The 26376-nt window shown below is 40.7% G+C and overlaps 1 protein-coding gene across 1 annotated transcript in view; it reads right to left on the reverse strand.

Annotated features, from left to right (window-relative positions):
• Positions 1-520: 520 nt before the first annotated feature.
• Positions 521-26376, reverse strand: part of LOC126210065 (tetratricopeptide repeat protein 27) — a 132393-nt gene continuing 106537 nt past the window's right edge. The window contains exons 14-16 of the mRNA XM_049939185.1: positions 17854-18049; positions 7255-7352; positions 521-877 (exon numbers count right to left, since the gene is read on the reverse strand). Coding sequence (XP_049795142.1) covers positions 746-877; positions 7255-7352; positions 17854-18049 — 426 coding nt within the window. The 3' untranslated portion in view covers positions 521-745. The remainder of the gene's footprint in view (positions 878-7254; positions 7353-17853; positions 18050-26376) is intronic.

Here is a 26376-nt window from a genome sequence, read left to right on the forward strand (position 1 = left end):
CCCTCGCAGTTTCTCTCATTGTGAACCAATATTCTTCTTTGTTAAATGTGACCTGATGAGCTGTAGCAGCTCAGAATAATTTCTTGTCCATTCTTAAATAATTTCGGTAGTTTCCAGCTCTTTCAGTAATTAAGTATGAGTGAATTTCTTCCTCCAAAGTTTTCTCTCTCTCTCTCTCTCTCTCTTTCCAGGCCTTGCAGTTCTAAAACAGTCAGGGCACATCCCAGTATTTTGTTGCATTCAAAAGCATCTCGAGGAACAACACTTCAACAACAAGCAGCTGGTGGACAGGGTGGCATTATGATCACTATGCCATTGGCGTGCGTGTGTGTGTGTGTGTGTGTGTGTGTGTGTGTGTGTGGATTTCCTTGTCAAGAAAAACTATAGCAACGCAAAATAATTAAAATTTCCATTTGACATACTATTTCAGTCCCCTTGCATATTTCCACCAGTCACTTACAGAGACAGGCTTTTCATAAAGAATATGGGGAATATTTCACAGTGAAAAAGAATGCAGAGATCACAATTCCATGTCTTTATTAGTATGTACAAAGTATACTATCTTGATACCAGTGACACATCCAGACCCATTCACTCCACTGCATATCAGTGTTAATACAGTCAATGCAATGCAATGCCACTGTCACACAGTCCCAAGATGAATGGAAAGCTGCCGCTGGCTGGCTTGAGCACATTCGCATTATTGTTCAGTATAGCACAGTGAAGTGAGAGATCTCAGGAAAGCTCACTGTTGCTCCGATTGGCCACGCAGTTGTGCCATCTCCGATTCGATGCTTTCCAACTTCACCTCCAGAGTTGACACCAAATCCTTCAGTTCCTCTGACAGGGTGTCTGATGCCAGATCAGTCTGTTCTTGCTACATGGAAAACAACAAATCAGTGAAGTAAAAAAGCAAAAACACACACAAAAACAGTACATGGATTATTATTATTACTACTTAATAATTGGATCTCCAGGTTGGAACATCAACCACATACGGAAAATGCTACTTAGATTGCTACTTACTGTGAAGATGACATGTTAAGTTGCAGACAGGCACATTTGAAAGACACTAGAACATTAGCTTTCGGCCACAGTCTTCATCAGAAAAGGAAATGTGTGCACGCGCACACACAGACACACACACACACACAGATTGTCACGAGCAAGCACACGCCACGGCCACGCATATGACCCCTTCTCTGGGAGTGCAGGTCGCGAATGAATGAATGTGTGTTTCCTTTTTCTGACAAGGCTGGAGACCAAAATCTAATGTGTAGGTGTCTTTTGTTGTTCCTGCCTGCAAATTGTGGTGTTGTTTAAATCTTTTTCATACAAAAGGAACCTGCATTTGGGCATTAACATGTACTGTACATTTATTTCACTGATAGCGGCCCCAAACCAAATTGCACAATATTGCAAATGTTGAGCTACCAATACACAGCACCAGGTTTGAGTGCTCAGATTTCCGAACACCTAGTTACTCTAGAGGTGTCTCTCCACTAACAAGTAACTCCTGCAATTACTTATTTGGGTGTTTCCACTTGTGTCCCTTTGTGAGTCACATACAGAAGTTTACCATGACATGTCATGTCATGGTTGACACGATGTTATTATTAAAGACAATTGTGATGTAAAACAAAAATAGAAGAAATGTTTGGGTAAAGACATCTATACAGAGGGTGTATTTATTTTAAGTTTTTTGTGAAATTGGAGGACTCCAATCCGATTTAAACTTGCACACAAGATTGAGAAAGTTTTTATACATCACTTGCCTACTGTACAATCGAGTATTTGAAAACAGGACACAAAAACGCATCAAGCTCACTCACCAATATATCACCTATTAGTTACTCTTCAATTTCCTCAAACAGTATTTATTTCAAATATAATATGTTCATGTTTACACTAACACGAGATTAAATTTAAATAAGTCTGTTTTGTCTTGTACTTCTATTGGTGCAACAATGTGAGCTGCAAACACCAGAAAAAAACCTGGCAAGCATCTGCATTAATATGAAAGAAACTGTTTCCACCAACTTTTTTGGAAGCTACCTCTGGAAGTTTACAGAACTTAGTGACTGACTTGTTAGGGGGTGTTTCCACCACAAAGAAGTTATAGAAGCTACTTCTATAAGAAACTTGCAACACTTAACTTGCTAGTGGACATACACCTGAAGAACAATGAATATCCCGATTCATTACTTTAGCAATAACTATCAGATTCCAACTGTAACAAACACTAAGAACCTCCAGTACCCGTGAGATCCTTCTCCCTAAACAGGAATATTATTATATGACAAATGTTTGGAAATACTCGCATTTAAAAAAGAATCACTAATAGCTCGAACAAAATAATGTTTTTGATCGTTTTGATAAGCAGCTTAGGTTAAATAATCATATGAAATTGATAGCTTAAAGTTAGATATAGTACGAATTAGTGAAGTTCGGTGGCAGGAGGAACAAGACTTTTGGTCAGGTGAATACAGGGTTATAACTACAAAATCAAATAGGGGTAATGCAGGAGTAGGTTTAATAATGAATAAAAAAATAGGAGTGCGGGTAAACTACTACAAACAGCATAGTGAACGCATTATTGTGGCCAAGATAGACACGAAGCCCACGCCTACTACAGTAGTACAAGTTTATATGCCAACTAGCTCTGCAGATGACGAAGAAATTGAAGAAATGTATGATGAAATCAAAAAAAATTATTCAGGTAGTGAAGGGAGATGAAAATTTGATAGTCATGGGTGACTGGAATTCGACAGTAGGAAAAGGGAGAGGAGGAAACGTAGTAGGTGAATATGGATTGGCGCTAAGAAATGAAACAGGAAGCCGCCTGGTAGAATTTTGCGCAGAGCATAACTTAATCATAGCTAACACGTGGTTTAAGAATCATGAAAGAAGGTTGTATACATGGAAGAATCCTGGAGATACTAAAAGGTATCAGATAGATTATATAATGGTAAGACAGAGATTTAGGAACCAGGTTTTAAATTGTAAGACATTTCCAGGGGCAGATGTGGATTCTGACCACAATCTATTGGTTATGAACTGCAGATTGAAACTGAAGAAACTGCAAAAAGGTGGGAATTTAAGGAGATGGGACCTGGATAAACTAACTAAACCAGAGGTTGTACAGAGTTCCAGGGAGAGCATAAGGGAACAATAGACAGGAATGGGGGAAATAACTACAGTAGAAAAAGAATGGGTAGCTCTGAGGGATGAAGTACTGAAGGCAGCGGAGTATCAAGTAGGTAAAAAGACGTGGGCTAGTGGAAATCCTTGGGTAACAGAAGAGATATTGAATTTAATTGATGAAAGGAGAAAATATAAAAATGCAGTAAATGAAGCAGGCAAAAACGAATACAAACGTCTCAAAAATGAGATCGACAGGAAGTGCAAAATGGCTAAGCAGGGATGGCTAGAGGACAAATGTAAGGATGTAGAGGCTTGTCTCACTAGGGGTAAGATAGATACTGCCTACAGGAAAATTAAAGAGACCTTTGGAGAGAAGAGAACCACTTGTATGAATATCAAGAGCTCAGATGGCAACCCAGTTCTAAGCAAAGAAGGGAAAGCAGAAAGGTGGAAGGAGTATGTAGAGGGTCTATACAAGGGCGATGTACTTGAGGACAATATTATGGAAATGGAAGAGGATGTAGATGAAGACGAAATGGGAGATATGATACTGCGTGAAGAGTTTGACAGAGTACTGAAAGACCTGAGTCGAAACAAGGCCCCGGGAGTAGACAACATTCCATTAGAACTACTGACAGCCTTGGGAGAGCCAGTCCTGACAAAACTCTGCCATCTGGTGAGCAAGATGTATGAGACAGGCAAAATACCCTCAGACTTCAAGAAGAATATAATAATTCCAATCCCAAAGAAAGCAGGTGTTGACAGATGTGAAAATTACCGAACTATCAGTTTAATAAGTCACAGCTGCAAAATACTAATGCGAATTCTTTACAGACGAATGAAAAAACTGATAGAAGCCAACCTCGGGGAAGATCAGTTTGGATTCTGTAGAAATATTGGAACACGTGAGGCAATACTGACCTTACGACTTATCTTAGAAGAAAGATTAAGGAAAGGCAAACCTACGTTTCTAGCATTTGTAGACTTAGGTAATGCTTTCGACAATGTTGACTGGAATACTCTCCTTCAAATTCTAAAGATGGCAGGGGTAAAATACAGGGAGCGAAAGGCTATTTACAATTTGTACAGAAACCAGATGGCAGTTATAAGAGTCGAGGGGTATGAAAGGGAAGCAGTGGTTGGGAAAGGAGTGAGACAGGGTTGTAGCCTATCCCCGATGTTATTCAATCTGTATATTGAGCAAGCAATAAAGGAAACAAAAGAAAAATTCAGAGTAGGTATTAAAATCTATGGAGAAGAAATAACTTTGAGGTTCGCCGATGACATTGTAATTCTGTCAGAGACAGCAAAGGACTTGGAAGAGCAGTTGAACGGAATGGACAGTGTCTTGAAAGTAGGGTATAAGACGAACTTCAACAAAAGCAAAACGAGGATAATGGAATGTAGTCGAATTAAGTCAGGTGATGCTGAGGGAATTAGATTACGAAATGAGACACTTAAAATAGTAAAGGAGCAAAATAACTGATGATGGTCGAAGTAGAGAGGATATAAAATGTAGACTGGCAATGGCAAGGAAAGCGTTTCTGAAGAAGAGAAATTTGTTAACATAGAGTATAGATTTAAATATCAGGAAGTTGTTTCTGAAAGTATTTGTATGGAGTGTAGCCATGTATGGAAGTGAAACATGGACAATAAATAGTTTGCACAAATAGAAGCTTTCGAAATGTGGTGCTACAGAAGAATGCTGAAGATTAGAAGGGTAGATCACATAACGAATGAGGAGGTATTGAGTAGAATTGGGGAGAAGAGGAGTATGTGGCACAACTTGACAAAAAGAAGGGACCGGTTAGTAGGACATGTTCTGAGGCATCAAGGGATCACAAATTTAGTATTGGAGGGCAGCGTGGAGGGTAAAAATCGTAGAGGGAGAACAAGAGATGAATACACTAAGCAGATTCAGAAGGATGTAGGTTGCAGTAGGTACTGGGAGATGAAGAGGCTTGCAGAGGATGGAGTAGCATGGAGAGCTGTATCAAACCAGTCTCAGGACTGAAGACAACAACAACAGCAGCAACAATAACGCAGTACACAGAGACAGGTAAGTGACAAAATTACCATCAATCTGCTTCCAGTGACTGATTTTAAAAGTGTAAGACACTGACAATGACTGAGAAAGAAATGACTATAAAGGTAATGTCACAAATTGCTTCATAAATACAGAGTGTATAAAAAACAATCATCCAATTTTTAAAAAATCGTAACTATTATGTTACTCGAAATATATTCATGAACAATTTACTGTTGGAAAAAGCAAACACTCAAATTTGAAAATGATTCCCACTAGGTAGCAGCAGTGTGCGCCCGCTTCACTTCTAGTAAAAATTATGACGGGACAACAGAAAGCATTTTGTGTTCTACGTTTTGTGCAGTGTGGGTCAGTAATAACTGTTCAGCATGACTTTCGTACTGGGTATGGTGTGGATCCTCCTCCAGCACAGAGCATTAGACAATGGCATGAACAATTCCGAGAAACAGGTTGTTTGTGTAAAGACAAAGTGCCGGGCCGTCTCCATGTGTCTGACACAGATATCGAATGCATCCGACGTAGTTTCACGAGTAGTCCGCAGAAATCTGCTTGCCGTGCAGCTCGACAGCTCAACATGCCCTGACGTCCGCCTGGCATGTGTTGCATCTATGTTTACACGCGAAACCATACAAAATTCAGGTACTGCAAGCTCTTCATGAAGGTGACAGGCAACATGTGGAGTTCTGTAATTTAATTCTTGGCAAGATGTAGGATGACAGTTTTCTTCCACACTTAGTGTTTAGTGACGAGGCAACATTCCATTTAAATGGAAAGGTGAACCATCATAATGTGAGAATATGGGGTACAGAACAACCACAAAAAAATTTAATGTGTGTTGTGCGGTGTCACAGGAACAGGTATACGGTCCATTTTTCTTTGCCGAGAACACTGTCATAGGAAGCATGTATCTCGACATGCTTGAGAATTTTCTTTTCCTACAGTTGGAGACTGATTTGAATGACTTCATTCACCAACAGGATGGTGTACCACCACACTGGCATCTGGATGTGTGGGAAATTTAAATCAACCGATTACCAAACGACGGATTGGTCACACTGGATCAAATGATTCAGCCTTACATTACAGGTCTTCAAGGTCACTGGACCTGACTGTATGGGAGTATTTCTTGTGTGTGTGTGTGTGTGTGTGTGTGTGTGTGTGTGTGTGTGTGTGTGTGTGTGTGTGTGAGAGAGGGGGGGGGGGGGGTTACCTACAACAATGAATGAACTGAGACATCACATAACAGCAGCTGTGGAAGCTGTAACTCAAGAAATGCTGCAGTGTGCGAACAATTAGAATACCACACTGTCATATGCCATGCATCTCAAGGGGGTCATAATGAACACCTATGAAAAGGTAAAAAAGTTTTTGAGATTCCTGTTCATCAAGAAACAAAATTCATTGTATATGTTTATTAGTTTCAGAAATATACACATGCCCAATCGGATGATTCTTTTTGATATACCCTGTATACTGATTACACTCTCTTAACAATGAAAATGTGCAAATTCTTGCTGCTCATTGTAACTAGTCTACAGTGTTACCATTTGAATAATTTTCTATTGTTGTTCTACACATGTATACATAATAGTATTCAGTCACTTACAAAGATGGACGGTTTGAGAATGGATGCATGTCCAAAAGTAGTCACCATAACTAAAGAAAACTTCCTAATGCAATTTAGAATGGTATTCCATTACTTCTTTCACAAATAATTAGGTTGTTCAATGACTACCTAATCAAAAATGCTATATTTTTTCAAGATGTTAATTAAAACTTTATGATTATCTCTTGATCCTGTGTGCTAGTGCTGTCTGAAAGGTACAGTACCTGCAAAACAAACAAACACACACACACACACACACACACACACACTCACTCACTCACTCACTCACTCACACACACTCTCTCTCTCTCTCTCTCTCTCTCTCTGAGGACCATCTATTTTCTGTTGCTTCACACCTCTGTTTCTTTCTCTCTTTTTCTGTTATATGCACTTTTTACATGCATACTACTTGACAGTACTGCACATAAACAATGGAGAAAACAAAGTCACATCTTACCTTAACCTTCGCAAGGACACTTTTAAGCGATAGTCTTCCTGAAGATAGCATCTGGAGGCCCTGGTTTGTCGGAAACTTCTGGAAGCACTGGAGGTAGGCTGAACAGAGCAACAGTAACAGAAAGTGAGAGGATGCGGAAATACAAAGAAAACTTTTACACAAAACACTAACAAGGCTAACTTACAGACTGCCCTGCCATCTTTCAGTGAAGACATTCAAAGAGGTCAGGTCAGACAGGGGAACTAAAAATTTCTGCCACGGAACTGAAGAACTGAGCTCTCAATTCATCATATATACGATTTTCTTTCTCTGCGCACACACAGAGTCCAGACAAATAAGTTCATTTGAGCAATGGTCCAAACCTTTTATCCCGTATATATCATCATAAACAGCCATTTGGCAATTTCTCCAAAATGCTATTAACTGCAAAGGGCTCAGAATTTGACGACAAAGATATTCAAGCTACTACCGTCATATATAGTTAAAATATGGCTTCCCGGCCATTGACCTTCTTGTGTGAACGCACACGCTATGCCCGAACTCTTATGGGACTTGGTAGATTAATCTGCCACGAGTAATGAGTATGATGGGCAAACATCTATTAGGGGCACTACGAATGTAGTGGTGTGGACATGTTGGGAATGTGGATCTCACGGGGAGCGTGCAAGGGATAAGTCCCTGCAGACGTACTATCCTCTGTGCCCTCGGTGGCTCAGATGGATAGAGCGTCTGCCATGTAAGCAGGAAATCCCGGGTTCGAGTCCCGGTCGGGGCACACATTTTCAACATGTCCCCAGTGAAGTATATCAACGCCTGTTTGCAGCTAGGGTGTCTAATTAACTATCATTTCAGTTACAATGCTTATTTACACTGGTCATATTACTGCACTGCAGATTTGCAGGTCGGATTTTATGTAACTCATGTTATTTGACATCATCCATAACATATGTACACACAAGTCAGTTCTACTACGAAATTCATCAATGGAGGAAGAGTTGACCACGAACAATATACATTACGCTACTCTTAAACTGAACTTTATTGCTAGTTGAACTTCTAAGGCTGCTGTCACTTTACTGAAAATGTGTGTTCCTCGAGAATGGACACCTTTCTGGACCAAAGTAATTTAAATCTTTGTGAAGATTATTTCTAGTACTGATTCCACTATTTATGACAAAATTAAGTAATTGGTTAGTATCCCCAGTTCGTGAGTTCACTCCACAAATAGTTTATGTTATAAGCAGAACTATGTGAAGTTAGCATATGAACTTTGAAAATTTAGCATTGATATTTTTCAGTGTGTTTATACATTTAAATCTCTCTCTCTCTCTCTCTCTCTCTCTCTCTCTCTCTCTCACACACACACACACACACACACACCATAAAGATTAAGAGCATGGACTTAAGGACAAGTCACTGGAAACCCGTGTAGAAATATTGAGCCAAGCTGCCTCTATAGCCGTCCACAATTGCAAAAGTGTAGCCGCTGCAGGATTTTGTGCCTTAACTGACCTGTTCATTATGTCCTATAAATGTGCAATGGGGTTCACGAGGGGCGATCCGGGTAGCCAAATCATTCCCTAAAATTGTCCAGAATGTTCTTCAAACCCGTTGGCCAATGACACGGTACACCGTTGTTTGGAAACATGAAGCCCAAGAACGGCTGCAAATGGTCTCCGAGTAGCTGAATGTAACCATTTCCAGTCAGTGATCGGTTCAGTCTATTCCGTGTAAACACAGCCCACACCATTACGGAGTCACCACCAGCCGGCACAGGGTCTCGTCGACAACTCAGGTCCACGGCTCAGAGGGGTCTGTGCCTCACTCGAACATGTCAGCTCTTACCGACTGAAATTGGGACTCGTCTGACCGGGCAATTGTCTTCAGTTCATCTAGGGTCCAATCGATACAGTCATCGGCCCGAGAGAGGCACTGCAGGTGGCGGTGTGCCGTTAGGAAAGGCACTTGCATCACTTATCTGCTGCCAGCACACTATCGATACTGTGGATCTCAGATATGAATTCCTTAACAATTTTCGAAATGGAATGTCCCACGTGCCTAGCTCAAACTGCCATTCCACATTGGTAGTCTGTTAACTCCTCTCGTGCAGCCGTAGTCAAATTGCTAGCCTTTTCACACGAGTCACCCGAGTACAAATGACGGCTCAGCCAATGCACTGCCCTTTATACCTCATGTATAGGATACTACTGTCATCTGTACACGTGCACATCACTATCCCACGACTCGTCACCTCAGCGTATACCCACGTAGCGTTGCAGTAACCAATTTTTACACTTTCGAAACATTTCACATTTATAACATATGCAAATTTCATGTAGCTCTAGTTATGTTTTTTGACTTGCAAACTAACTTGGCTCAACGAGTTAGCCGACAAATGATCTCATATGACATTCTGAAATCAAAGTATGCTAGCTTTTTTATGTGCGTGTCACCTCTGTCTGACATCATCTGCCCTGCATTTTTTTTTTTTAACTTGGCTCGATCAGTTAGCCAAAAAATGATCATTTATAACATTATGAAATGAAAGTATGCTAGCTTTTTTGTGTCTACGTCACCTCTGCCTGACAACATCCGCCCTGCAAATAAAGATTTCTGTAGGTGCTTTAGCAGTTCTGTTGTATGCTCCATCCATTTGAATTTGTTGTCCAATTGTAATTGCAAGACTTTAATACTGCCCATCACTTAAATCCACTTGTCATATTTTAGGAGTATACTGGAGGGAAACCTCTCACGGGTTCTGAACTGAATAGAGTGTGTTTCTCCAAAGTTTAAGACTAGATATGCAGTACCTCGACAGTTTACTCGTCATCACTACACTCAATTATCTCGTTATTGTCTTTTTCACTTTAACGCCACAAATATTTGAAGGATGAAGCGACCTCTCTAAACAGGTTTAGTTTCCCAACAAGTATTTGTACACACTCGTGCAGTTCGCGTGTGTGAAATTTTATTGGACACACACAACACTTCGTTTTATGGTGTATCTATTCCTGTCTTTAGTCCACCGTGTGGTTACAAGAGAAAAGACACATTCCACTCACTGAGAAAAAAATGCGGGTTTTGAACACAGGAAATCATTTGTTGCTACAATTAACCATAAATAAATGAGACAGTAAATACTTTTGACCAACAAATTTAGAATTCATTTGGTAAATTTATTCTTGTGTCATTGGCAACAGCAGGTCAACTTCCTACGACAGAAGGCCGCCTCAAGTCATCCAGTGAGCAGGAGGTCTACACATATCGACCGATACTTAAAACACCGTTAGCTTTCACCACCCTGTATACTAAAAAAGTGTTCTGAACACGTCAATACACAGGACAAAGATTATATCTGACGATGGCCATATAGAGTCTGAATTTCAGAATTTGAAGCACACTTTCTGAGAAAATTGTTACAACAATGAAGAAACTGAAGGTTTCAAGTGCCACTGATGAAAGACGCCTGGTGAATTGGCGGATGAAGCCGAGCCAGCTACATTCCTTTCATACTGTGGCACAATTACTAGCAAGATAGGGCACATACTGAGCAGACACAGACTACGACCACTGTTCCAGTCAGCCTCCGAGATAAAAGATATGTAACGCCCTCTCAAAGACAATACAGGTCTTCGAGATCCTGCCACGTGTGGTGTCCCGTGTGAATGTGGTAGTATTTACACAGGTCAAACCATTCACAATGTCGCAGAGTGTCGTGCAGAGCATTCGGACATATCAAACCACAGAGAACTTGAGAAGTCAGCCGCGGCCGAACAGCGCCTAGAAAACGGGCATAAAATACAATTTGAAAAAACAAGAGTTTTGGCTCAAATAACATCGCACTGGGATTCTATTATCAAAGTTGTTGTTGCTGTGGTCTTCAGTTCTGAGACTGGTTTGATGCAGCTCTCCATGCTACTCTATCCTGTGCAAGTTTCTTCATCTCCCAGTACCTACTGCAACCTACATCCTACTGAATCTGCTTACTGTATTCATCTCTTGGTCTCCCCCTACGATTTTTACCCTCCACGCTGCCCTCCAATACTAAATTGGTGATCCCTTGATGCCTCAGAACATGTCCTACCAACCGATCCCTTCTTCTGGTCAAGTTGTGCCATAAACTCCTCTTCTCCCCAATCCTACTCAGTACCTCCTCATTAGTTATGTGGTCTACCCATCTAACCTTCAGCATTCTTCTGTAGCATCACATTTCGAAAGCTTCTATTCTCTTCTTGTCCAAACTATTTACCGTCCATGTTTCACTTCCATACATGGCTACACTCCATACAAATACTTTCAGAAATGACTTCCTGACACTTAAATCTATACTTGATGTTAACAAATTTCTCTTCTTCAGAAACGCTTTCCTTGCCATTGCCAGTCTACATTTTATATCCTCTCTACTTCGACCATCATCAGTTATTTTGCTCCCCAAATAGCAAAACTCCTTTACTACTTTAAGTGTCTCATTCCCTTATCTAATACCCTCAACATGGCCCGACTTAATTCGACTACATTCCATTATCCTCGTTTTGCTTTTGTTGATGTTCATCTTATATCCTCCCTTTAAGACACCATCCATTCCGTTCAACTGCTCTTCCAAGTCCTTTGCTGTTTCTGACAGAATTACAATGTCATCGGCGAACCTCAAAGTTTTTATTTCTTCTCCATGGATTTTAATACCTACTCCGAGTTTTTCTTTTGTTTCCTTTACTGCTTGCTCAATATACAGATTGAATAACATCGGGGAGAGGCTACAACCCTGTCTCACTCCTTTCCCAACCACTGCTTCCCTTTCATGCCCCTCGACTCTTATAACTGCCATCTGGTTTCTGTACAAATTGTAAATAGCCTTTCGCTCCCTGTATTTTACCCCTGCCACCTTCAGAATTTGAAAGAGAGTATTCCAGTCAACATTGTCGAAAGCGTTACCTAAGTCTACAAATGCTAGAAACGTAGGTTTGCCTTTCCTTAATCTTTCTTCTAAGATAAGTCGTAGGTCAGTATTGCCTCACGTGTTCCAATATTTCTACGGAATCTAAACTGATCTTCCCCGAGGTCGGCTTCTATCAGTTTTTTCATTCGTCTGTAAAGAATTCGTGTTAGTATTTTGCAGCTGTGGCTTATTAAACTGATTGTTCGGTAATTCTCACATCTGTCAACACCTACTTTCTTTGGGATTGGAATTATTATATTCTTCTTGAAGTCTGAGGGTATTTCGCCTGTTTCATACATCTTGCTCACCAGATGGTAGAGTTTTGTCAGGACTGGCTCTCCCAAGACCGTCAGTAGTTCCGATGGAATGTTGTCTACTCCGGGGGCCTTGTTTCGACTCAGGTCTTTCAGTGCTCTGCCAAACTCTTCACGCAGTATCGTATCTCCCATTTCATCTTCATCTACATCCTCTTCCATTTCCATAATATTGTCCTCAAGTACATCGCCCTTGTATAGACCCTCTACATACTCCTTCCACCTTTCTGCTTTCCCTTCTTTGCTTAGAACTGGGTTGCCATCTGAGCTCTTGATGTTCATACAAGTGGTTCTCTTATCTCCAAAGGTCTCTTTAATTTTCCTGTAGGCAGTATCTATCCTACCCCTAGTGAGACAGGCCTCTACATCCTTACATTTGTCCTCTAGCCATCCCTGCTTAGCCATTTTGCACTTCCTGTCGATCTCATTTTTGAGACGTTTGTATTCGTTTTTGCCTGCTTCATTTACTGCATTTTTATATTTTCTCCTTTCATCAATTAAATTCAATATCTCTTCTGTTACCCAAGGATTTCTACTAGCCCTCATCTTTTTACCTACTTGATCCTCTGCTGCCTTCACTACTTCATCCCTCAAAGCTACCCATTCTTCTTCTACTGTATTTCTTTCCCCCATTCCTGTCACGTGTTCCCTTATGCTCTCCCTGAAACTCTGTACAACCTCTGGTTCTTTCAGTTTATCTAGGTCCCATCTCCTTAAATTCCCACCTTTTTGCAGTTTCTTAAGTTTTAATCTACAGTTCATAACCAATACATTGTGGTCAGAGTCCACATCTGCCCCTGGAAATGTCTTACAATTTAAAACCTGGTTCCTAAATCTCTGTCTTACCATTATATAATCTATCTGATACTTTTTAGTATCTCCAGGATTCTTCAATGTATACAACCTTCTATCATGATTCTTAAACCAAGTGTTAGCTATGATTAAGTTGTGCTCTGTGCAAAATTCTACCAGGCGGCTTCCTCTTTCATTTCTTAGCCCCAATGCATATTCACCTACTACGTTTCCTTCTCTCCCTTTTCCTACACACGAATTCCAGTCACCCATGACTATTAAATTTTCGTCTCCCTTCACTATCTGAATAATTTCTTTTATTTCATTATATATTTCTTCAGTTTCTTCGTCATCTGCAGAGCTAGTTGGCATATAAACTTGTACTACTGTAGTAGGTGTGGGCTTCATATCTATCTTGGCCACAATAATGCATTCACTATGCTGTTTGTAGTAGCTTACCTGCACTCCTATTTTTTTATTCATTATTAAACCTACTCCTGCATTACCCCTATTTGACTTTGTGTTTATAACCCTGTAGTCACCTGACCAGAAGTCTTGTTCCTCCTGCCACCGAACTTCACTAATTCCCACTATATCTAACTTTAACCTATCCATTTCCCTTTTCAAATTTTCTAACCTACCTGCCCGATTAAGGGATCTGACATTCCACGCTCCGATACGTAGAACGCCAGTTTTCTTTCTCCTGATAACGACATCCTCTTGAGTAGTCTCCGCGCGGAGATCCGAATGGGGGACTATTTTACCTCCGGAATATTTTACAAGAGGACGCCATCATCATTTAATCATACAGTAAAGCTGCATGCCCTCGGGAAAAATTACGGCCGTAGTTTCCCCTTGCTTTCAGTCGTTCGCAGTACCAGCACAGCAAGGCCGTTTTGGTTATTGTTACAAGGCCAGATCAGTCAATCATCCAGACTGTTGCCCTTGCAACTACTGAAAAGGCTGCTGCCCCTCTTCAGGAACCACACGTTTGTCGGGCCTCTCAACAGATAACCCTCCGTTGTGGTTGTACCTACGGTACAGCTATCTGTATCGCTGAGGCACGCAAGCCTCCCCACCAACGGCAAGGTCCATGGTTCATGGGGGTTCATTCAGCACAAGCGTCAACGAACTTTGGCAAGTGACTGTCTCGAGCTGTCAGACTATTTTGTTTGTAAGTAGATGAGATAAGATTATAGACATATTTTTTCTCCATTGATTCACAGTCAGGAGATACTTGAGGATGCAAAACTCGTTATTAAACAAGAATATGTAATGCAAGTTTTAAAAAAATATATACTGATGCCCTCCCACAGATCCTAAGTTAAATGGTCCTCACGAGTATCGAAGAACTCATTTAACAGGCAATAACAAACTTGTACAAAACATGAAAATAATATTATGCTGAGGTGCATACAACAACTTTTAGGCTACTGTAGCCACACATTATCAAACAGAAAATAAGTACGGAACATTCATGTACACTGAACGGACAATGCAGAAGTTAGAACATGGTTCTTAATAGTGTGAGAGATCACCACGTGTTTCCACCTATTGCCATATGAGGGTATGTAATGCATGCAGGAACATTGTCGAATATGATCGTTTTGGTGGACTAGATGTTCTGGTGTAGGGAGGTGTAAAGTTGCATACACACACTGACTTCCAAACCTCTAAACCCAGTACACTCACCAATCAACATTACTGATGCTGTACTCCTTCCTTTCATGTGTATCTTCACAGACGCTTTTGGCACCGACTTCATTTCTACGGATGAAATTGTGTGATTGTACCGATCTGTGCAGATGGAGTAGTTCTCAGAATGGAAAAGTATTTGGCAATGGAATGGCCTGTGCATCCCCCCCCCCCCTCCCGCGCACACACACACAATTTAAATCCCCTCAAGCATGCGGGGGATGCATCGAGGAATCTATTGCAGCACATCCGTACGACTAACGACAAAGCAGCAGTTGTCAACTGTGTTCGAGGAGAAATGGAACACACTACTACAAAAATTTATGGCCAGTGTGGGAGGACACTGGAAACATTGATTTCCATCCATGGTGATCACACATCCTATGAAGGACTGTGTCCCACTTTCTGTAATGTCCAGGGGACAATCATGGATCATGGCAAGTTCAGTGTAATTACTGTCTTTGAATGGAAGTGTCAGTTCCATTCATCTCATTGTGTATTTGTTTCATTTACTTTCCTTTCGTCCTGAAATTTTGCACACTGTATATAAGTCGAGTCTACTAAGAAATTTGTCGACAGGGTAGGAGTCACCCACCGGTAAGTCATGTATACTCCTCTTTATGAAAAAGTACACAAATGGTTATGGGGAAATCTGCAAAATATTTTAATAACGTGAATGTAATAGCGTGAAAGTAAATGCTCTACTAGAAAAAGATAAAGTCAAAACAGGTAATAAACAAAGACAATTTGAGAAGTAGTGAAAGAGTCTGGTAGAACCAGGGATGAGAAATAGCAGATAATTTTAAGAATGAATGATACACGGGTAAAGGTGTAGTATTACGAAATGTTTTAACAAGCATTTCATGACTGTTACTGAAAACATGGGATTGTCAGGTACAGTAGATTGTGCCACGCAAGATCGCGGATCGGACATTACAAATAACTTCAGTTATACGAATATGGACCTCACTACACAAGTAGAAATCATTTTCATCATAAAAAAACTTTAAAATCAGAAAGTTTCATGGTTGTCATAGAAGAACACTTTTCAGTTAACTCTGTTAATATTTTGAGTTCAGTAATGTATTAAGTTATTTGTGCTAGCAGACGTTTATCACATTTCCTAATTGGCTGATGTTTGCTGTGATATAGGAGCTCTGTATGAGAGAGGAGAAAAGAAATACTATTGAACTTCTGTCCAGTTTCATTTTTTTCAGAATTCTAGAAAATTTTAGAAAAGTTCATAATGCAAGCAGATTCTTAACCATATCACTACAAATAACATATTGACAAAGCTCTGATACAGAGAATGTTATTTACAAACACTGTACAGCATTAATGTCTTAATTCATTAGATAATAAATTGCAGGCTACTGATATGTTCTGTGATTTTCTGAAGGAGTTTGACTGGGCAAATCACAATAGCCTTTAAGTAAATTAGAATACTACAGTGTAACAGGAAATACTGGAAAATGGTGCCTGTCTCTCAAGAAACAAATTGTGTCAAAATGAGAGAGTCCTGTATTAAGCTGTGAGTCACCATCCAACTGAGAACTAATTGCATGTGGTATTCATCGTAGAGGCCTTACCTTTTCTTGTATGTATCAATATCTTTCATCAGAAACGTTATGAAATGCCAAGTTTGTTTTGTATGCAGATACTACAAATATTGCAATAAGAAGCAAATCAAGAAAGTTTTAGAAAGACCAGTTACTAAAATTAATCACGGACATTACTTACTGGTTCCAAGCCTTTTGTCACTAAACTTATTTCATATGACATTTAACGCGTGACTGATTAATATGCTACACGTACAATACACAATATGAAAATGATGGATGGCATTATTTTTAAAGCCGTGTGTCCAGCAGCACGTAAACTTCCACAAGTCACTTTCGGAAGCTACTTCTGCGAGTTATATGACATGGAAACAGCACCGTCAATTTTCAGAAGTAGCTTCCACAAGTTAATGAAAACAGTTGTTGCATCTTGCTGCAATTACTTGCGGAATTTAAAGGTTGCCGAAAGATGAAGTAGTTCTGTTCAATACCAGTACAAATATCTCTGTGTTGAAAAAGATAATGGTGCGAAGACAGGTGAGTCGAGACAAATGTACCACTGGGTCCCTCAAACATACATAATTGGCCAGTCAGCCAAGTAAGTTCAAAATGAATTATCTGTTACTTTGTTTCACCAGTGGGGAAAGCACAAGACCATACAAACTTATTCATATTGAAGCTGAGGTTTCTTGTTAGTGTAAAGATAAATGAATTACATTTGCAATAAAAGTAATTAATAATGTTTGTGGATACTGAGCAGTACTTAAAAGGCAATCTCTGGGTGACATAGCTTGTCACATTTTTCAACGTCATTTTTGAATACTCGATTATTTTACTACAGACAAGAGATGTTTGAAATTCGCATACGAGATTCTCAAAATTTTTAATCAGACTGGAGTCCTTTAATTTCTTGAAAACTTAAGATATGTACATCTGTGTATCTGTATCTTCACCAAACATTTCTTTTTTATTTTTTTGTTAATAAAAGTAACAATAAAACAACAGCAGTTGCAGCGGCCCTGGTTTCGAAGCACGATACTGTAAACCTGACTCTAGTGGAAGCACTTGCAGCACGGATCTGAAATCAACTTGCCAGAGCAATTTGCAGAAGTAAGCTCGAGCACATTTTTGTTCTAATTAAACACTCCAATAATAAGTAAAGGCAGAAGTTGCTTGCTAGTGGACACAGGTCTGGAGGAAAATAAAATGAAACGAAATGACTATCGTCAACAAATACCGAACAAAAGACCGTCACTGACCTCTACAAGACACTTCCACACTGCACTGCAATCAAATGCCTTACCGTCAACCAACTCGATACAGAGGCCGAGCACGTCGGCGGCGGTCTGCCGGTCGGAAGCCCACCGGAGGTCCTGCACAGCAGAGCGGTGTGCCCTCTGCAGGTACTGCGCTGTGCGCTGCAGTGTCTCCGGGGTCTGCACCTCCTGGCTCGATGTCAGCTGTGCGTAAAGCCGCCACAGCGTCGGGTTGTTCGTCACCTGTACGCAAGCGGACATACACGTAGGCAACTCACGATACTGTGGCATCGGCTACTTAATAGAGCACAGAAAATGTTATCGCATTACGGCTCGAAAGAGCCGAGCGCCTGTTACACCACACGGACCACTGTGACCCTCTCACTCCGCACTAGTTTTCCTGAAGTCCTCGAGAAATGTAGTCCACCCACAAAGACGGTAGCTTACTAAACCCTCATTCGACCAATACTACTCGTCAAGTTGGCATCCCTACCACAGAGGATTAATAGAGAAAATAGTGCTCCAACAAAGAGCAGTATGTATGTTACAGGTTCATTTAGTAACCGCAGAAGCATCTCAGTGGTGCTCGGCCACCTCCAGCGGCAGACACTACGAGACGGGCCTCCTGAATCACGGTACGGTTTACTAGCAAACATTCTTCCTGTGGACCATTCGTACAATTGGGGAAGTGACAGAGGTACACAAAGTACTCTCCATCGCAATATATCCTCCCATCCCACCACCCTTCTAGACTTCAACTCCATTAACGACACCCCTCTCTCTCTATTTTTTTCCTCTCGCCATTGGTGGTTCGTACCTAAAATAACAACCACAACAGCCTTAAACTGCAAAGAGCAGAAAGTTAGATGTACACTCTCAGAAGATCAGTCCGGATTCTGGAATAACCGGGGAACCAGAGAAGCAATACTAGCTCTATTATTAGCTGTATAGAAACAACTGGGGTATAACTACATGCTTAGCTTTCACAGACACAGAAAAAGCCTTTGATAATATCAAGTGGGACTGAAGCAGCCTTCCGTCGCACGTGTCGAAGCAGTTCCGTATGCCCTTCGCTCCCAACACCCACCTGCTAACAAAGTAAGTTTCTCGCTTTGTGTGTTACTTCTGTCCAAAGCTGTCGATCTTCCCACAGAACCGGATACGTGCACACTATGGTCACCGACTACAAACAGAGAAAAATAGCTCGGTCTGTAGTGAGACTTTCGCCGTTCTAGCCTCGACCAGTCTCCTCCTCCTCCTCATCCTCATGGGGCTTGGACCAGTCTCCTCCCCCTCCTCACGGTGTCAACATGGGTTCCTGTTCTGTGCTCGCACCACTATGGACGTGCCACGTGGCTACAACACAGCTGGGCACATAAATGGTGTTTCGTGCCACATCTCCAGCCGAAGACTATTAATTCCGTGCCTCGCGATGGAATATCGTGCTGGTGAAACTCGGGGATGAGACTGCCACCTTGCTCAGTGTCCACTTCATCTATTGCACCGCACCTTTTCCAGAACCGACCACACTGTTGAGTGACTTTGTTAAGAACTTATGAATTACGAGGTTATTTCGTCTGTTTGTTTGCAGCTGCATAATCAGTTATCAGATGTGTTCCTTTACCGTGTGCAAACATTGTTCTCATGCGGTCATGCAGTGCCTACTGTACCTTGTTCTACTATTGGGTAATCAATTTATAAGTTAGGTACGGAAACATTCCTACAGAACAAAAAATACTCAAGGCTTTGAAAAAAAGCAGGAACATCTATAAAGATCAAAAAATAATATGGGACATTTACAAAAATGAGAAAGCTTTTATTACTGGAAGGATAAACCAAGAAAAAGTGCAGAATTAAGAAAAATGACAAAGCTTTTATTACTGGAAGGATAAACCAAGAAGAAATGCAGAATTAAAAAAATGTCCAACAAGGTCGTACACTAACAATCACTATCTTTAATCTGTATACAGAAGAGGCACTTAAAAACACTGGAGAAGCTTCACAGGCAAGTATACTAATACAAGCTAAAGAATATACATATCGAGACATGTCGATGATACAGTAGCTGTTCTACTGACAGTTCGGATCTTGCAGCCACGTTAATTAGAACGAATAAGGGTATACGGAAGATTGTAATACGAAACTAAAAAAATCCAGTACAAAAGTGACAGCATGCAATGAAGAAGAGAAAGTCAATATAGGAATTCGTGTAGATAAAAGTTACTTAAAAAAAAGGTGACTCAATTAGGAAATAAGGTGAGTACTGATGGACAGAGCAAAGCAGATGTCAGAAGGCAACTTGCTCAAGAAATTAACTGCTTTCAGCAGCAGGAGGAGGAGGAGGAGGAGGAGGAGGAGGAGGAGGAGAAGATGATTTGACTCTAAAAAGGACTAGCTTTGAAATCAGGAAAATATTTCTCATAGCCTATGTTTAGACTTTGGCACATTATGGCAGTGAAACCTGGACTCGGGGTGGGGGGGTGGGGGGGGGGGGGGACAGTAGGAGAGAAGAAACTAAATTCTTTCAAGATATGTTACAAACACCCGCTCAGAACAGAGTGGGCTGACGGGTTTTAAAAACGAAAAGATTCTTGAAAGAGCGGGAGAAAGGATTAGCAGTAAGAGAGGACATATAGAAGGCATTACAAAGACAAGGAACTTGGGAAAGAGAAAATGACGTAAACATAAACGGAGAGCAGAATGTTCATATGACATTCAGGAAGGGAGCAAAAATTTCATCCAAAGACAGTATAATTCTATATAACATACCACTACAAATGGTAAGTAAAAATATAAATGCCTGGGAATTACATTACAGATGACAGTAACATCTTTCAGTACGAATATTCAGGGAATAGCAGCAGCAGCAGCAATAGCACCAGCAGCAATCCAAGCCTCATTCAGTATGCTGAACATGATTAATCTATCGAGAAGTAAAGAGGCAGTGGTGCCACTCACAACATATGATACAGAGATCATATGGAAAAAACTGAAGATAGGTGCTATGGAAGGAATAGAAAAAGTCAATATGATGTTCACAAAACATGTACAAGTAGTGGGAAAAATAGTACCATCCCAACATGCATATGAACTCATGAAAGAGACTTTATTTCATACAGGTCATCAGATCACAACAATGGCTATCTTCAACAGGACTGTACCTTAAACTGGTTAACATCACAGGCCAGAATAAAGAGGCGATAGACCTAGAGTTCTACAACATACTAATTGCGCTGAATGACAGACACACGTAACAACAACATTACAATATTTTGGGGAAACTTGTTTTGTCCAGTGTCAAAAGCAGGCAAACACGAAAGGGTAAGGGTCTATTAATTGTCGGCCAATCGATGTATGGCAAATGATGGTACCCATTAGGAAAATGGCAGCAAGGGGCAGGAAAGGACACCAGGTGCACTCACGTGTTTATGCACGGGGCACCATTCAACACGTTCAAGAGGCTATTCCGGCAGCCACTGAGGGAACAGGGTGCGAGGAACTGCAGACCGTGGCGCACGTTGAAACTAATGGTGCCTACTGTCTGGGCTCTGAGGTCATACTCGGATCATTCCAGCAATGGCAGAGACACTTGAGAAGACCAACACTGTGCACGGAGTTTCAACGAAGCTCACAATTTGCAGCACTGTCCCCAGAACTGACTGTGGACTCTTTGCCGAGTCGAACAGATGGACGGAAACGGAGACTTTGAAACTTCTGTGACAAGCTAGGCTGTAACTTCCGGGACTTGTGCCATAGGGTTGAGAGAGAATTGTAGGGTGCCCCTAAATGGGTCGGGAGTGCACTACACATCGGAGGCTGATACCCGTGTAGCTGATTGTGTGAGGGGTGCACACAAGGGTTTCTACATTAGGTGACTCTCCATTCAATCCAGATAATGAGAGCTATAGGAAACCCAGAAGTAACAGTGGAAGATTGAAAGAAATGCTGCTCACAGGTGAGAGTATTAAAATCCCAGAAGTTAACTGCCGAAGCATTCACAACAAAGTGCCGGAGTTTGAAGAGCTCCTGAAAAGCAGTGAAGCTGGTTAAACCTGAAATTGATAGCAATGAGATTTTTGGTAAAAATTTAAGTGTATGTTGGAAGGATAGGCTAATGGGAAATTGAGGCAATGTATTTGTAGACAAGAAATTCAAATCCACTGAGACAGAAACTGAAGCTTCGTTTGAGATTGTTTGAGCAAGACTCAGTATCAGGGGTGGTCATAAAATTGTAATCGGACCCTTGAATCGTCCAACCGGCCGTAAAATTGTAATTGGATCCTTCTATAGCCCAAAAGACTCATCTCCTGGTGTAATCAAAAACTTCAAGAGAAAACCCCATTTCTCTTGTAAGCATTTTCCTCAATCATACAGTAATTATCAATTGAGACTTTAATTATCATTGTCAAACATACCGTATTTACTCGAATCTAAGTTGCACTTTTTTCCGGTTTTTGTAATCCAAAAAACCGCCTGCAGCTTAGAATAGAGTGCAAAGTAAGCGGAAGTTCTGAAAAATGTTGTTAGGTGCCCCCACAACTAACTTCAGCCGTCGAATATATGTAGCGCTACACAGGCACGTTTTGCAGGCACAATGATAAATACTGGCGCCAAAACCTCTGCGTCAGTAAATAAATTTTAAAAAAAGGTGGAAAACGAGCTTTTTTCTCCGCCCCGAGTTTCGACCACTGTATTTTCATACATTATCCAACGAAGTAAATACAAATTCCGTTTTGTTCATCTTCGAATGTAGCAACATTTCCATGTACTATGAAAATCCGAGAGGCAAGACTGTTTGGGATGTTTGTCAATATGGCCAACAATACGTTCTGAAATTTTCCTACCTGCGAGAAGAGATGGTTGCTAATACGAACTTTTTGAATTGTGAATCACATGCAGTATTCTCGTCACCATAAGAATAATACGAATATAAACATTTTGCCATGTATTCTTTCGTGTTTGCTATCTCATTTAAATCCTGTCTGCCTAATAAACTACGAAACTAGAGTGAGACAACAGCAAACGCGGAAGAATATACATATAATGTCATGTTTATATCCGTATTATTCTTATGCCTAATAGTGATACGGTCAGAAATGAAGTACGGCAATTGACTAGATTTTGAAATCTAAGATGACCCTAATTTCTGTGCTGAATGTAATGTACTAAAGAGGCGTCTGCAAAGATTTTCAAACGGAGAAAATTTTTCGCTAAACTCTCATTCAGAACATCTATCACACGCAGTCTATTATTTAGTTCTTGTTGATCATTATCAAAGAAAGCAGCAGTGTAAGTAACAACAAATAGCAGTCTCTTGCCATTGTTTCGCTAATGAGACGATTTCTCTCTCTCTCTCTCTTTCTTTTTTTTAAATTGTAAGTGGCGGTAGCGTGCACAAAAGCAAGCCATGCCACGAGCGGCGACAGGCCGTAAACACTCATTATCAGAATGTAACAAACAATGCATGACACAATACAATAATGCGTTTTCAGCTTAGAATGACGTAAACACCTATAACAAAAAGAGCGGCACTTATCAGATCAAAGAAAAATAAGCAATCAATTCAAACCAGACGGAGCACATGAAAAAGGAAGGGTACCCATATAAATATGGACGGAGCGCCTGACGCATAGCAATGGCTACCTGGTAAAGCTTAACTGCTAAGCTTACGACTCGAACCAAACTACTGTAGCTGTATCGTCAGTCATTCGACCTAAATTGTCTCATATTACAGTGGACCAACTTTGTTTCGATTTGGAGACGCGGCCTAAAACTTTTCTCTCCCCTTGAATTTCGAGTCTCAAATTTCAGGTGCGGCTTAGATTCGGGAAATTTTTTTTTCCTTGATTTCGAGTCTCATTTTTCATGTGCGGCTTAGATTCGAGTGCGGCTTAGATTCGAGTAAATACGGTAGAAGCTTCAGGTCTGCCACAGGAATGTGTGTTGGGACACTTGCTGTTCATGACATATATTAATTACCTTGCAAACAATATTAATAGTAACCTCAGACTTTTTGCAGATGATGCAGTTATGTATAACAAAGTACAACTTTGAAAGAAGCTGTGTAAATATACAATCAGAACTTGATAAGATTTCAAAGTGATGCAATAACTGGCAACTTACTTTAACTATTCAGAAACGTAAAATTGTGCACTCCACAAAACACAAAAAATGTAGTGTCCTATGAATACAGTATCAATGAGCCACTGTTGGAATTGGTCAACTCATACATCCGGGTGTAATACTTTGTAGGGATACAAAACAGAATGATAACATAGGTTCAATTGTGGGTAAAGCAGGTAAAGGCCCTCAGTTTATTGGTAGAATACTGGAGAAGTGCTATTAGTCCACAAAGGAGATTTCTTAGAAATCAATCATGCAACACTTTCTAGAGTACTGTTCATGCGTGGTACCCGTACCAAATAGGACTAACAGGTGATATTGAATGTGTACACAGAAGGGCAGCATGAATGGTTACAGATCTGTCTGACGCAAGGGAGAGTGTTACAGAGATGCTGAAGAAACTGAAGTGGCATATTCTTGAAGATAGATGTAAACTATCTCGTGAAAGTCTATAAGTTTCAGGAGCTGGCCTTAAATTACAACTCTAGGGATGTACTAAAACCACATAAGTATCACTCACAAACGTATCGTGAGGACAAGTTAAAATAATTACTGCACAAACAGGGGCATTCAAACAATCATTCTTTCTGTGCTCCATACATGAATGGAATGGGTAGGAACCTAAATAAATTGTACAATGGGACATACCCTCTGCTGTGCACTTTGCTGTGGTTTGCCGAGTACGGATGTAGATTTACATGTAGATGTAGATGAACATATCCCACAAACTGACTGAAGAGTGTAAATATCTGCTATGTGGATAAGGATGTAAAAACACTACATTAGAAAGTGTGCAAAGGGAAAGAAAATTATAACGGACTATAGCAAAGAATAAACTCATATATTAATACCCGATCTGAGAATACTTTTCTCATCAATAATAAAATCAATGGGTGATAAGTGAATTTTGTGGGAGTCGACTGTCAAAAGAAGAGGGCAAGTCACTGGACATCCTATGAGACATGACCAACTCCTGTAGACAATAACATAGGGGAATGTTAATGGAAAGAGATCTGAAGGAAGACCACAACTACGATACAGAGACCAAATTAAGAAAGATGTGAGATGCAAGACTTGCGGGAAAATACAGAAGAAATCAGAAAGTCGTGGAGAGTGGAGATTTGCTGCCAACCAATCCTCAGATTAATCACTGAAGAAGAAGAAAAACTTTTTAGGTCTCCTTCTCTCCCCTTCTTCTCCTTTACCACCTTCCTTCTAGTCCTGACTTACACTATTCGTCTCACTTTTCATTTCTTCTCCCCTTTAACGATTCTCTACTTCTCACTCTGCCTTCTGTACCTCTAGAGTGAAGTTTACACAGTGCCTACAGACGTACTTCCTACTCTCTATGATAGTGTCTCCTTTTTCACCTTTGTCTGCCTCTGTCCCGACAACAGGTCGCTCCCTCTCAAGCAGAGACCTGTGTTATCTGATACTCCTTTCTAAACTTCCATAACTTAGCTCTCTTTCCTCTCTGAGGAAGAAACATACATGTTTGAAAAGCTAGATGTAGGTTTTCCTATCAGCAGTAGTTTGGATTTCACCCCACAACAGAAGTAATGGCAGAGACCTCCAACTGAACTGATTTTCATGCAATAATCACAACGTACATTATAGCGCTATTGGTGGATTGTAGTGGCAGATAACTTGCGCGCTTTCAGAAATAAAAATGACGTGGTGTGGCCCTCCACTACGTACCCTCAGACTCAGCATTGAAATATTAAAAGTTTTGGCTGGTTTCATTGTCTAGGGGCTGGGATACGTAGTCGCCACTTTACAAGCCAAATACTGTTGAGTCTACAGTATTCAATATGAATATATCTAAAAACAAAGATGATGTGACTTACCAAACGAAAGCGCTGGCACGTCGATAGACACACAAACAAATACAAACATACACACAAAATTCAAGCTTTCGCAACAAACTGTTGCCTCATCAGGAAAGAGGGAAGGAGAGGGAAAGACGAAAAGATGTGGGTTTTAAGGGAGAGGGTAAGGAGTCATTCCAATCCCGGGAGTGGAAAGACTTACCTTAGGGGGAAAAAAGGACGGGTATACACTCGCACACACACACACATATCCATCCACACATATACAGACACAAGCAGACAAGTCTTTAAATATGTCTGCTTGTGTCTGTATATGTGTGGATGGATATGTGTGTGTGTGCGAGTGTATACCCGTCCTTTTTTCCCCCTAAGGTAAGTCTTTCCGCTCCCGGGATTGGAATGACTCCTTACCCTCTCCCTTAAAACCCACATCCTTTCGTCTTTCCCTCTGCTTCCCTCTTTCCTGATGAGGCAACAGTTTGTTGCGAAAGCTTGAATTTTGTGTGTATGTTTGTATTTGTTTGTGTGTCTATCGACGTGCCAGCGCTTTCGTTTGGTAAGTCACATCATCTTTGTTTTTAGATATATTTTTCCCACGTGGAATGTTTCCCTCTATTA

This window comes from Schistocerca nitens, chromosome 10 (genome assembly GCF_023898315.1).
Source record: "Schistocerca nitens isolate TAMUIC-IGC-003100 chromosome 10, iqSchNite1.1, whole genome shotgun sequence".
NCBI classification, from domain to species: domain Eukaryota; kingdom Metazoa; phylum Arthropoda; class Insecta; order Orthoptera; family Acrididae; genus Schistocerca; species Schistocerca nitens.